The 14892-nt window shown below is 37.8% G+C and overlaps 1 protein-coding gene and 1 pseudogene across 1 annotated transcript; one reads left to right on the top strand and one right to left on the bottom strand.

Annotated features, from left to right (window-relative positions):
* The first annotated feature begins 222 nt into the window (after window positions 1-222).
* On the top strand, window positions 223-7890 carry LOC120155634 (annotated as a pseudogene).
* A 1045-nt stretch (window positions 7891-8935) lies between these two features.
* LOC120155591 (metal tolerance protein C2-like) lies at window positions 8936-13466 on the bottom strand. The gene is made up of 10 exons (XM_039167111.1): window positions 12865-13466; window positions 12061-12169; window positions 11531-11570; window positions 10474-10550; window positions 10262-10350; window positions 9905-9974; window positions 9775-9813; window positions 9516-9666; window positions 9327-9416; window positions 8936-9240 (listed from the first exon to the last, which is right to left on the bottom strand). Exons 1-10 carry the CDS (start codon window positions 13439-13441, stop codon window positions 9139-9141), a joined length of 1344 nt encoding a protein of 447 aa, XP_039023042.1. The 5' UTR covers window positions 13442-13466; the 3' UTR covers window positions 8936-9138.
* Between the last annotated feature and the right edge of the window lie 1426 nt (window positions 13467-14892).

The following is a 14892-nucleotide window of genomic DNA, read 5'->3' on the forward strand; positions in this document are numbered from 1 at the left end:
AATATCGTTTACTCATCAGACACCACACCGGATGATAACTTCACTATCAACAAATATTATAACAAATGGAATTTTTTAGAATTCCCGAAGTGAGAGAATAAAGAAAACAAATGGAAGAGATAACTTGTTTTTGGGATGATTTCTAATGAAATACTTAGGCCTATTTATAGTTAAGTTTTAAGGACTAAACTTATAAATAGCCTAATATTTTAGGGACCAAAGATGAAATTCCCATATGCAAAGTTGGTCACCTACCAAAGATTAATTTTTCAATAAGTTTGCCACCAACCAAGATGATTTTTTGAATAAGTTGGCCACCAACCAAGATGAATTTTCCAACTTGTCAAATTTGATTTCAAGCCAAACATAACAGGATAGTTGGCGTGGAGTTCGACACCAGGAAGAGCTATGAACAGGAACCTGACGGTAACCATGTGGGCTTGGATATTAATAGCTGTTATTCAATCGAGCAACGATCGTTGAGTGGCTACGACATTAATCTTTCTGTGGGCATCGATGTGCTGGCCATTGTTCAATACGACGAAAAAAACATGACTGTTTTCATTTCCAACAGAAACCAGACACAAAGGAATCAAGTTCTGGTACTCTCAGTGCCAATCAATCTCCCTCTGTTTCTTCCAAAAACTGTCAATTTGGGATTCTCGGCTTCTACTGGAGAACTCCAAGAGCTGAACTATGTGAGAGCTTGGGAATTTCACGGTGAAGATTCAAATCTGTTATGGATTTGGATTTTTATCCCAGTTCTCGCTCTGGGTTTGGTTTTGGGACTGGGTTTTTACATCCATTGGAGAAGAAGAAGATTTAGAAAGGATGATCCAGAAAAGGCGTTTCAAAATATAGAATACCATATTAAGAGCTCCACTACTCTAAGAAGATTCAAACTCAGAGAACCGAAGAGAGCAACAAACAATTTTAACCACAAAAACAAGCTTGGAAAAGGCGGATTCAGCACAGTTTATAAAGGATTTAGAAAGAACAAGAGATCGATGTCAAAAGAGTGTCGAAGAAATAACATCAAGAGAGCCAAGAATTCATTGCCGAAGTCACAACCATCGGTAACTTGAACCACAAAAACCTCGTCAAACTAATCGGATGGTGCTACGAGAACAAAGAGCTCCTCCTCGTGTACGAGTACATGATGAATGGAAACCTCGATAAATTCATATTCTACGACGAGAAAACAGGAAAAACGGAATAACCGAAGCAACCAAATATAAGCTGTGAAACTAGGCTTATCATCATACAAGGAGTGGCCGAGGCACTCGATTATCTTCACAACGGATGCGAGAAAAATATGCTTTATAGGGACGTAAAGTGTAGCAACATAATGCTGGATTCGGAGTTCAATGCCAGATTGGGAGATTTTGAATTGGCAAGAACGATTCAACAAAGAGAGAAAATACATCACTCGACCATCGAGATCGCCGACACACCATGTTATATGGCACCAGAGACGTTTCTAATCAGTCGGGCGACGGTCGAAACCGATGTTTATTCCTATGGTGTCTTCCTCCTGGAAGTTGTATGTGGAAGAAAGCTTGGTAATCAGAGTGAGTTGAATAACTATAACAACACAATTGTGAATTGGTTATGGGAGTATTACAGGACAAGCAAGATTACATATGTTGTGGATTCAAATTTGAAGGGAGATTTCGTGGAAAAAGAAATAGAATATGCACTTATTCTGGGTTTAGCTTATTGTCATCCGAACCCACATTTCAGGCCTTCGATGAAGAATGTTTTGGCGGATCTTACAGGGGAAGCTGATCCATTAGAAAGGCCTTTATTTTTTTGGCCTGCACTGTATCACGGACATAACGTCTCGAACCTGTTATTATGTCGTACGGCACTTGAATAGGACAACTCCCAGGCAAGTCAACCTTTCCCAACATAGATCCATGCCTCGAATTAACTCGTCGTGAAGCCAAGTCACATTAGCTAAGAATCACCCCTCAATTCATTAGTCGCTCCCACAGTATCATGTCCGAACAAACAAGCCACACATTAGTCTCGTGCCACAATATAATTCCAAAGCCACAAGTACTCTTGGAAGAGAGATCCCGCGGGGCATAGAGAATGCTAGATGGCAACCCCCTTCCTCAACCAAGTACGTGATATAAGGCCCACTGGCCCCAAACCGTCCCTAGGTATCATCCTAGAGAGACACTGTACCATCCCCTTGGTCTCGATGCCCGCACACCTAGGTTTCTCATGAACCTAAGAGAACGTTGCTTACACCATGGCAAATCCACATGCTAGCTCTAGGTGAGGGGGATGGTGGAGACCCAACACTAGATCACTTCCCCCTAAAGAGCTAAATAAACTTACAAGCCATGACACCAGTACACGTTGGAATGTTTGAACTGAGGCCATTACTTTGTCAGGCCCTCCATCTTCATTCTTCAAGCTTTTTCTTGTCTTACAGTAGCAACTACTCGATCCACTATCGGGTTACGGTCGGGGTAATCTCATGGAAATGAGATGTCCTCGACATTCTCCCCTACTCACTTTGGTCGATGGCCTCATCGACACTAAAACCATATCTTAGTTAACTTGTTGCATAGAGATGACCCTTCTTGTGAGGTCCATATCTTGCCCTCAAGAACTAAGATCAGGATTCGTTCCACGGGACACAAAACTCAAAGCTTTGGGTAGAGTAAACCCACCTACCTCCATTTTCTCTCATTACCATTGATCTTGTTCTCTCTAAGGATATAACCTTGAGGAACTATCGTGGTTACGTCTAACATATTGAACACCATCACATATTCTAAACCATATGACATATCACTTGGTGTGTTACCCCTCACATACCTATCACTTTGTGGCATCTCAAACAATGTGTCACATATGACACGATCCAAGTAATCAATCCCAAGGTACCATATTAGCTCAAAACATATGGGTATTCAATTATGTTAGACTCCCAACTCAAGTCCTCTCGGTCCTTTGTAAATGCTATACCTAAACTTTGTCCACCTGGCTCACGATTGCTCACTTGCAACATTCTCGACAAAGGATACAGGCTCACCCACTTCCTCGACAAAGGATAATGGCTTACCCACTTTGATTCTTGTTCGAGCCCTGCTTGATAGTAACGATATACCTGCTCAAATACTAAAACACCACACCACCACTAACAAACACATTTGTTAGCCCAATAATCATAATACGACTTCCAATACACCATCTCAAGAATATTTGCTAATATAAATATAACACAAATCTACATACTTCATACCAAGATACCAAAGTACCTTAAGCTTACCATTCTCTATGATTCCCACTTGTTGACACCATGCCAAGTGATTTACCTTGTCTAAATCATTCTTTTCGAATCTGTATCCTGCGACACCATCTCTATGATTCTCATTTGTTGACATCATGCCAAGTTATTTACCTGGTTGGAACCATTCTTTTTGAATCTGTATCCTACACATCTATCTCCTCCCCCATACATTCTCATGATGAACTCATCATGAAAAACATTTACTATTCAACTCAACATTTGATAGACCCACCTTCTCCTCTGCTTGAACTCATGACGACCTCTTCATGGACATCTTTGTGCCTCATTCCCATAAATTGTACACTCAATGCACCCATGCATGCCTCGATCTTCGTATTCTTCTCAAACAACCGAATATGCTCCTGATTCTCTTCCATGAAAGTGCTAAACATCATTATATCATCCAAGTAGATGATTACAAACTTGTCAAGGCAGCCATGGAACACCGAGTAACATAAGTCAGTTTCGATTCATCCCCTTGGGCCATCATCACCCGATGGTATCCTCATCTGAGATCAAATTTGTGTAATACTTGGCACTATTCTACTGGTCAAATAAATCGACAACTAGAAGAATGGGTTATTTATTCCTGATATTCACTTTATTAATGCCCTATAATCCACGCACAATCTCAAACTTCCATCATATTTCTTTTGGACAACACTGACGCTCGAAAGACTTCGAGGGTCGAAAGAATCTGGCTTGGAGCAACCCATCCCACTACTTTTCTAACTTAGCCAGCTCTTGTAGGACTCATCCGAGAAAGGGCACTTAACATGAGGCTTTACTTCCATGATTAACTCAATCTCATGGTCCACATACCTTTTAGGAGACAACCCTTTCGGTAAATTATCTGGCATTACATCCTCAAAGTCATTTAACACTTCTTGAACACCCATAGGCACCTTACCAGAAATGACAGCCTCCTTGGAAACTGGGAAGACTAAGAATAAAGGTTATCCGTTTTTCTCTCTTTTCTTAAACTGGATAGCTGATAATACTTTACTCTCGGGACATAGAAGAATCGTCGCGGGCATCATACATGGTTGTTACCCCATCAACATAAAATAAATTGTCGCTCAGAGAGAAATCACTAGGAATGCCATCATACTTCATGGAATTTTCCCTACAACCAATAAAAATATCATATAATATTTTATTGACACAATAACCTCTTTGGTCCTTTTACCCTGAACTCAACGTATTAGCCACATGAATGGCTTGTCAGCATGAATAGCCAATTTTAACATCTATAGTGATCCATTTGATCTGGCCACCATCAAGCCTTTGACAATTCGATAATTTTCTCAAAACCCAATGAGCACCAATATTCTCAAAAGAATAAGCATCCTTGAACAATCAATACCAAACGCCCTATATGAACATCTAACAAGCACCTCTGTGCCAAAACAACATTAGCTCTTATACAAATATCAAACAAGTATCTTTGTGCTAAAAGAACATGCACCCATATGCTAATAATACCACAACACGGTCTTACGCGAGCTTTACAAAGTAGGCCTCTCTATACAAGACCAAATTATTGCACCATTCCTGCTCCACACGTTAGAGTGATTAGGGTAAGATCAGGTCATCCTTCCTACTCCCATTTGGAAGTGCTCGACAAGAACTCTATCTCCCTACCTACTAATAACGTTAAAGTGCACAACGTGAATCATCAAAAGAAATGAGGAACACGCACTGTTCACAAACATCAATCCCATCTCTGGCTCCTTCCGTAAACTACTCAGCTGGAACTATAAGGCAAATTTGAATCACATGGAACCCATTATAACCGACTCAGTTCGACTATCTTCAGTTAGAGCGTTCACTTGCGCACCATCCCTTATTGATGCCACCATGGCTTTAAAAGCACTTCGTGGTGGACACTCTCTAATATGATGAGGCCAACTACAAAGGAAACACCTTAATGAGAGTCTACTCCCTCCCTTTCTTGATAAAAAACCAGTCAAGACTCTATTTCGGGTTGGGTCCCTTCCAAGAAAACTCTTATTCGCTCCCCAACCCATTGTCTTCTCCCATCGTGTCAACTTGTTTTGACCTCTTTATTGGGTATTCGCTCTAATCGTAGAAGGCACTTTACGATTTCCACGAAGATCATTGTAATCATTAAGGGACTCAGCAAGAATTATCGCTACTTTCAAATCTCACACCTTCTAGGTTTGCAACTTAAGCCTCGCCCACAGCTTAAGCCCTCCAAGGAAATGAAATAATTTATCCTTTTTAGACATGTCCTTGATATCTAGTACCAAGGTTGAGAACTCTCTCCCATGCTACCATAGGGTCCCTGTATGAGATATTTTCCTCCACTTCTTACGAGCGTCATAGTCTACATTCTAAGGCAGAACGAAAAATCTTAAACTCCCTTTTTAATGCATCCCAAGTCTTAACGGAGAATACTCCATCTTCAAATTTGAACCGCCACCATCACTAGCATCAACTGCCAAATATATCGACAATCGCCACCTTATCTTCCTTAGACTCAGTGCGTATTGCTCGAAAATATTGTTCCATATCAACCATAAAATTCTCAAGCTAGCATCCTTCGCCCCATTAAACGTTGGGGATTAGAGATCTTTACTTGTACGCTTTACTTTCATAGGGTTCGTAGTCAAACAAGTTATAGCTGCTTGAAGCCCACACTAACTTGAGCCTTCAGCTCCTCAAACACAAGCTATCTGACACATATGGAATCTCTCACCTCGTTCCCCAGTTCAATCATTAACTCTGCCAATCCTTCTTGAGTCTCCTCGACTCTTCTTATTTGATCACCAGATATCATATGAGTTATATCGACCGCTCGTTTGGCTTTCATCTCATCTGACTTTTGTAATCCACATAACTCGTCTCATGTATGACAGAAATTATAACTCATTGATTCTCACCTCTATGAGAACTTGTTGACCCACTATTACGCATATGAATCATTCACACTAGTTAGTCAGCACCTCTATACCTGCAACACAAATAAGGCACTATCGTGCCTAAAAAGTAAGAGCACCACTGTGCTAAATTCATAGCACCTTTGTGCTTGAATTAAGGATTGGGCACCTCTGTGCGTTAATCGACAACTGACACCTCTGTGCAGTTAAAGGAAAAGAGAACCACTGTGCTGAATTCAAGCACCTCTGTGCTTGAATTAATGATTGAGCACCTTTGTGCATCAATCGAGAGTTGACACCTCTGTATAGCTAAAACTGATTGAGCACCTATGTTCTTCAATCGGGAACTGACACCTCTGTGCAGTTAAAAATGACTAAGCACCTCTATGCATCAATCGAGAGCTGACACCTCTGTGTAGCTAAAACGGATCAAGCACCTCTATGCTTCAATATAAAATATGGCACCTCTGTGCATTTAGGATGATTGAGTACCTCTGTGTTGCAATCTAAAATCAAGCACCTCTGTGCTTTTACAAACAATCGAGCACCTCTGTGTTATAATCGACAACCAAGCACCTCGGTGCTAAGTTTAACAGCTGTGCAACAAACACGTAACAAGAATCATCATGCCTTACTCAATGAAGTGAGTGCCTATGTGTATCACTATCAATCGTTAAGCTGGCACCTCTATGCATTTGCCACACTATTTCACCGTGCCTACAACACACGTTAGAGCGCTTGGCTTATGGTCAGGTCATCCTGCCTACTCCACGCATTGGAGCGATTGGCATGAACATTGTCCACCTTGCCCACTCAACATGTCGAAGCATTTGGCGTGAAACAAAAATGAAGAACTCAAATCATCTGCCAAAACCAAATCGTTTTTTGCTCTGATACCAAGTATCACGGATATAACGTCTCGAGCCTGTTGTTATGTCATGTGGCACTTGAATGGGATAACTCCCAGACAAGTCAGTCTTTCCCAACATAGATCCATACCTCGAATTAACTCGTTATGAAGCCAAGTCACATTGGCTAAGAATCACCCCTCAGTTCATTAGTCGCTCCTACAATATCCTGTTCGAACAAACAAACCACACATTAGTCTCGTGCCATAATATAATTCCAAAGCCACAAGTACTCTTGGAAGAGAGATCCCGCGGGGCATAACGAATGCTAGATGGCAACCCCATTCCTCAACCAAGAGCACGATATGGGGCCCATTGGCCCCAAACCGTCCCTAAGTATCATCCTAGAGAGACTGTACCATCCTCTTGGTCCCGATGCCCGCATAACTAGGTTCCTCATGAACCTAGGAGAAGGTCGCTTACACCATGGTAACTCCACATGCTAGCTCAGGGTGAGGGGATGGTGGAGACCCAACACCAGATCACTTGCCCCTAAAGAGCTAAATAAACTTACCAGCCATGACATCAGTACACGTTGGAATGTTTGAACTGAGGCCATTACCTTGACAGGCCCTCCATCTTCATTCTTCAAGCTTTTCCTTGTCCCACAGTCGCAACTACTCGGTCTACCATCAGGTTACGATTGGGGTAATCTCATGGAAATGAGATGTCCTCGACACAATGCCCCCTGCTTTCAGCCACTCTGATTACTCTCTTACAACTACTCAATTCTCTACTTTCTCCGAGGTCGATGGAAGATGAAGCATTACATCTTCTATGTTAATTTAATTTTTGTTTTGAATCAAATCAAATTCAAGTCCAACATTATACATATATTAATGTTGTTCAATGCACTTTTTTTTTGTTGATGGGTGATCATGTGAATATAAATATTTTTCATTTTTGTTGTTGTTATTGGATTATATCAAATATAAATGTCTCCTTGTAATTTATGCACATGCTCATTTACTTTCTTTTCTCTTTCTTAGTTTTGGCTTTGGAAGAAGTTGTATTATGTTCTCCACAATTTGATTAAATTGTTTGGTCATTCTGGAAAAAATTTCATTCTACCTTCTTCTGCATTGAAATATGAAAATTATTTTAAATAATTATGAAAAAATCACTATTTTATAAAATGTAAATGACGTAAAAAGATCTAAATATATATACAAAAAACATTATTATTATTATTTTAACAAATATTTTATAATTCTTTATACTTTTTAAGATTTTGCTTTAGATTTTAAAACATAAAAATTGAAAAATGTCTTTTGAATGTTTTTTTTTATAATTTCAAAAAATTAAATGTGTAAATTAAACAATTAAATATAAATTAAGCATTTTAGTTTATTAATTTTAAGTGTTTAGTCTTGATGATTTAGTGTTATCATTGTCATATACCACACTCTACTGATGTGATTTAACGATTTATGTTGGCTATGAATTTATGAATACTCCAGACTTCAAAGTTCTGCACTCCATCTTCATCCTTTTAGAATACTCTTTCCTGATTTTGGTTTCACCTCCAAGAAGCTGTCATTCTTGACCACTGTGCCTTCAAACCAGTTTATCAGATGAAGTTTTCTTTTCCCCTGATGTTCAATTAATTTATCAATCATATGTGCCTTGAAGCATGATAGGTAGTAGAAACTGGGATGGATGCTAATGACAGGACTGGTTTGATAACATGGTTAAACTTCAAAAAACATTATTAAAATTCATGTTCATTAGAGAAATAACATAAATTAATATTATTCTTTGAATGGTCAATTTGACCCAAGCGGTAGTTTCAAAATTCACCCCTAGTCTATTCATAATCTATCCATTTGAGATGACAAAATGACTACAACATATATAGGTTCTTTTCCCATAGATACAATGACAACAAAAGAGCAAAGGGGATGATGATGCTCATACATAATCAGTTTGCACTGTCAAATCATGTATTCCCAACTCATATATAGGTTCTTTTCCCATAGATACAACGACAACAAAAGAGCAAAGGGGATGATGATGCTCATACATAATCAGTTTGCACTGTCAAATCATGTATTCCCAACTCATGGTATAAACCATGCACATACTCTAGTGTACGCCGATCATCCATCTCTTTCTTCACCTGTCGGTACAAAATGCAGCATTTAACATCCAACAATGGATAAAAACATTTTCAAAGCGCACGGGGTGAATGCTACAGTAAAATACCTGAAGTGAAAGGGATCCAACAACTTGACCAGGCACTAGTTCCCAAAACCGAGCTTGAGATACTTCTGTAACATCTTCATGAGAAACAATCTAAAACAAGATTGACAATTAAATTATAATTCAGACAAGAAAGATGCATAAATTCGACAAAGAAATTTGCATAAGAATCACCAAGGTAAAGACAACCACCTGTCGCCAGCATTTGCACAAGGCTGAAGATGAAATATTCGGTGGTGCCGTCTGAAGCAAGATACCACCAGTAGTTTTAAATAGAGGCATAACTAGCATAAAGACTGCAACCGAAACTAATCCCGAGCACAAAACTTCAGCATTATTAACCCTGCATGAGTGGAAAGAAAGGTTAAGACAGTGAATAAAGAATAAGGGTGAAATCGGAGGAACATTCCATGTTTGTGTTCCTTCACCAGCAGTTGAACCAAGAAATTACCCAAGAGAGAGAAACCAGGATGCCAATATCAAACCTGCACTGAGGGGGGAAAATGTAGAGATGATTAAGACAGTGGTAAATAATGAAAGAAAGAAATTATGCATGAATAGAGAGAGAACAGCTGTCACACCTGCGAATGGAATCTGCAAGAACATGCAAGCAAACTGAATGGTAATTCATATCTTCAGGCTTACTGTATGCTGCAAGAAAAATATACATATAAAATTACCAAACTATCCCAAGCTCATGTTTCAAATTGTGGCAATCATAAACCTTATTAAGCTTGTGGTTCTCATATCATAATAAAGCTGATCACAATGTATACATTAATATAAGCCACAACATAGGTAACATAAAAAATGTGAAAAACTATAGTACAAATATAGGCAGATAAAAATAAATTGCTTGTTTCTGAACCTCATAACTGCATAAGCATTCTTATTTTATTTAAAATGTAAGGCATTAAGAACCATGATATCTGAGTTACCAAGATTGATTCGAGCATAATTTCTAAAGAACCAAACGCCCAATAAATTCACCAACAGATTTGCCACTGCTGAAACAATCAAATAATGCCTATAAGCAACAAAAAAAACATAAGTACATATTTTCAATTTTTTGTCTACTAAAAAAATAGATTAAATGGCTATCTTACTAAAATTTACTACTGTACTACAAATCAAGGGAAACACCACTTACTTGTGCTCTGATTCATCTTGGATGAAAGCGTGAAGTGCTTCCACAGCTAAGGAGAATGACAAGAACAATAGAAATAGCTGTCTACACAGGCAGCAAAATCAAGAATATCAATATGTTAACCCATTTTTAGCAAGTAAGACAGAAGAAACAAAATAGAATTGCTGAAACATTTCAAAGACCTAGAAAAATTGGTTACAAGCCAAGAGAACATTGAAACACATTCATTATAATAGTTGCATGCACTTCAAAGCAGCGCAGAAGAACAGAGCAAGCCAACAATTATAATTTCTTATGCTCGCATCCTTTTTTTCTTTTTTGAGAATCTAATTTTGCACATTGAATCTAAATATAATTCACTTTTTCTATTACATCTAGAACAGTAAAGCTAGGCTTCGAGTAAATACGAGTATATATCATCGAACTTTAAGATGGAATCTAAAAAACAACATATATCTAATCCCACTAGCATTCTCTTCCAACATGATTAATGACAAGTGACTTCTATCAAACAGCAGCTGGCATTTAGAGAGAGAAATTATCTCATCCCTTAAGTTCATTGCACATCAAACTTAACTAGAACGAAACCATAACATGAATATGGTACAGACAGAGAGATTATAGCCATGTAGGGTGAATAAACTTACAGCTAAATCCAATTGGGGATTGACTTGTTCCAAGACCAATATGATAATGTGTTCGAAGAAATATACAGAGGTTTCACACTTTGATCTTCCACTTCCCAAAGTCATGCATCCCACTACTTCATCCAAGTACATTACTTGCATACTTTTAGACTCTGTCGAACTGCCTCAAAGCTATCTGGTTATAATTATGCTAATGAGTCTTAGCTTTGTTTTTCATCATAAATTTGTTTATCAGCTTTGTATTATGAGTTTGGTCCTCTCCACAAGATTTCCTTTCTTAGCGAATTTATCCAATAATGATTTCCTTTTAATTCCTTAACCTACAGTTCTGACGTACACTTATCCCTGCTTCTATCAGAATACAACTTGAACACAACATTTTGACATAAATAATGTTGAAAATAAAGACTTACAGCATTGGTGAATGCTGACAATACTTCAAGTCTTTGGTACCTGATAATGAAATTTTTTAAATTATTAGCAGTCATGCTGAACCATCGATATAACATGCACAAGATAACTTCAAAGTAAAAAAATTGTCATTTCATAGGGATTTCAGAGGTTGAAGGATATGCAATTGAGATCTCCTTTGTAGAGCGGATATTAATGGCTGCCAATTATACTAAGCCTTTTCCACAAAATAAATGAAAACTAGAAAATTATAGAAAACTGTAAACAACACATGAATCTGTTGGACCTGTGAATAATGGAGGTAACTGTGTAGAGTTAAGGTTTGTAGCGTGCTTGATAAAAGACACTGTCTTAATCAAAGGCATATCTTCATGTAAAAAGTATGTTTCAGAACATTTAAATCTAAATAGTATCAAGGAAATAAATACTTTCTGGAAAACATTAACCAGCTTTAATAACTCCAAGAAATACCAATAAACCGCACCAATTTTATTCCATGACATATTTGAAAATTGAAACCGTATGATCTCACCCATAAGTATAAACACTGTTAGGCTTTCTTCGAGAAGCAGCCATTGCAAACAATGAAAATGTCAGGAGACCACAGCCAAACGTCAAATGAAATGCATCAGATACCAAACCTGAAAAGACAAACGTAACAACAAAATAAAGATCAGAGAAAATTTTACCTATAAGACAAGGAACCCTAAAAACTTGATGGAAATTAAATGAACAAGGAATTTGATTCATACAAGGGTGATAGCGTAGAGAATTGCACTCCCTTTCATGAACATAATTAAAGACATCAAAATTCAAAGAAAACTGTTCAAAAAATAATAAAGAACAATTCAACACTGATACATAGGGCCAAAAAAATTGTCAGAACAATAGACTTTTACAGTCACAAAGAAATGCATAGTCCATAGTATCACTTAGAATATGAGCATATAAGCACACTCCAATTAAACTTAACATTGAAAAGGTGAAAAACAAAAGGCTTGCATCGATACAAGCAGAAGCCCAGTTCAATTGCAAATATTATAACTAAAAACAAAAACTATAATGAGAATGATCAAAAGCAGTTAATTTGCAAGGAAATGCTGTTATTACATAGAAATAACAAGTCCAATGCACGCTTTAGATTTTCTTTATCCAAATTGATTAGCCAAAATTCTTTCAAATACAAACCTCAATGACTGTGCAAAATAATTACCTAATTTAATCACTAACTGATAAACTATAATAACTATAACAAAAATATAAAATTAAACATACAAAGCTAAGCAATTTATGCGTATAAATGCAAAACCAAACATAAAACACATTAGAATCTCACCAACACGGCCGGTAAAGAGCCCAATCATCAATTCAGCAGTCGAATACGCCACATTAAGTGAAATCATAATCAGCAACCTCTTCATTTGCCGATTACCTGTTCTCATAACCCGAAAAACCCACAAAACCGATAATTTATCCGCCGATTCCTGTCCTTTGGCTTCGAAAACTCCTTCCTTGACATGGTCAAAAGAGTAAAACCCTGGGGGTATATCGATGCTCGAGACATTCCTCGGTAGAAAAGGCTTCGTGGAATCGTTGGAAAAGTTGGGGGTTTGGAGATCTCTAATTGGCTGTTTAAACGACTGTTGCCGCGAAAACACGTAACGCCGATCGGTCGCGTTGTTGAATCCGAAATCGGCGTTCCATGGATGAGGGGAATCGGGCTCTTGAGAGTAGTTTTTGAACGATTCGTTTTTCTCCATTTCTGTTTCTTCTATATAATAATAAACACGAATTTGTTTTCTAAAATGAGAAATTAATAAGATTTTGAAAGACTGCTGATTTAGGCAATGAGTTAATGGCGGAAGAGAAGACTTAGGAGTCCAAGTACACTGAGAGATTGGGTAACTGTACATTGATGTCTAGAGTAGCTAGCGTGAGTTTTGGTAGGCCAGGCCGCTAGAGATGTTGGAGTGATCTCCTAGTTATATCGCTCAACTTAAATAGTCAATTAATTGGGACGATTATTAAATTTTAATAATTGTGAGCTTTTTTTTAAAAAAAAAAATAGGCCTCATTAAAAATTCATCTAAATATTAGGAAGGAAAAAATACTCTAAATATTGTATTATGTTAGAAAAAATATTGTTTGACACATAAGATGCAATTATCTAGGGCAAATTGAGTTAAAAAATATAAACTGCCCATAACGATGGGCCCAAGTTACTAAATTACGTGCCACCGTATTACAAGTTCTTGAAATAAATTCAACATCAAAACCCACATTGTAAGCTAATATATCACGAGCGTCTCACAAATGGAGACCAAGGGTGGAAATGTCCTCATTCGTACGTTGCATTTTATTGACTACTAGGTTGTAAATGAGACGATACAAATTGTGAGTTATTCGAGATCGACTCGATCATGGCTCGATAAATATTCGAATCAAATGGACTTGACTCGAGTTCTTAACGAGCTTAAACGAGTTACTTGATATTCGACTCGAAAAATGTGTGAGCAGCTCGAAAACATAATATATTAAGATTTTATTTTTTTTAAAAAAAATTATTAATAATATTAACATTTATGTATTGATTTTTTTTAAAATACAATAATATTTTCATGTATTTAAGGTTTGAGTTTAAGTTTGAGGTTTCAATCGAGTTAAGTTTAAGATTTTTTTTTCATTTCGAGCTGCTGACGAGCTTCAGTTAAGGATTTCGAATTCGAGTCGAGCTTGCAAATATTAAGCTCGCGAGTTTTCGAGTCGACTCGAGCTCATCGCTACTCAAACTTGACTCGTCTCGTTTTCACCCCTATAATGACGACCATCATAGAATCTGATTCAAAAATCAACTTTTTGCCACTAATTGTCCCTTGAAAAACGCAAGCATGTCATCGAAGCATGAATCTCTGTCAATCCATCTTCCACACAGCTAGGAGAGGACAGCGCCATGCCTCCTAGAACAGAGCCAGTCGAGTCGCAAGCAATGATTCTTACTGTAGGTAGTCCACTGTGAGGATTGAATGCTCCGTCGATGTTAAATTTAATGCAGTCAGGATCAGGAGTGTTCCATCTGTCAGGATCATTGCAAGTTCGCGGAATACAGGTGGCCTGAGTCTTATGTGATCGCCTGACTGCTTGGTTCCTAGCCAGTATGAACTTTGGATGCAACATTTTTGCATTGGAAGCCAACACCCAAGGTCGTTGGAATCTATTATCATGTACCTTATTATTGTGACCATTCTAAATGTTCCAAACTACAAGGAAACCTGTAAAACCTTATAGATCAAGCATACTTATCACAAATTCAAATCAGTTCCAAGGTCAGATTAATTGACTAGAAAGAAAGGCTACATTCAAACCT

The sequence above is a fragment of the Hibiscus syriacus genome, unplaced genomic scaffold (assembly GCF_006381635.1).
Source record: "Hibiscus syriacus cultivar Baekdansim isolate YM2019G1 unplaced genomic scaffold, ASM638163v2 tig00111199_pilon, whole genome shotgun sequence".
Taxonomy (NCBI): domain Eukaryota; kingdom Viridiplantae; phylum Streptophyta; class Magnoliopsida; order Malvales; family Malvaceae; genus Hibiscus; species Hibiscus syriacus.

Coding starts and splice junctions, on each gene's coding strand:
- LOC120155591 (XM_039167111.1), bottom strand. CDS start 13,441: ATGTACAGTTACCCAATCTCTCAGTGTACTTGGACTCCTAAGTCTTCT. Junction 10,351..10,473: donor CAAGATGAATCAGAGCACAA/GTAAGTGGTGTT, acceptor TGTTGCTTATAG/GCATTATTTGATTGTTTCAG. Junction 9,241..9,326: donor TTGGATCCCTTTCACTTCAG/GTATTTTACTGT, acceptor TTGTACCGACAG/GTGAAGAAAGAGATGGATGA.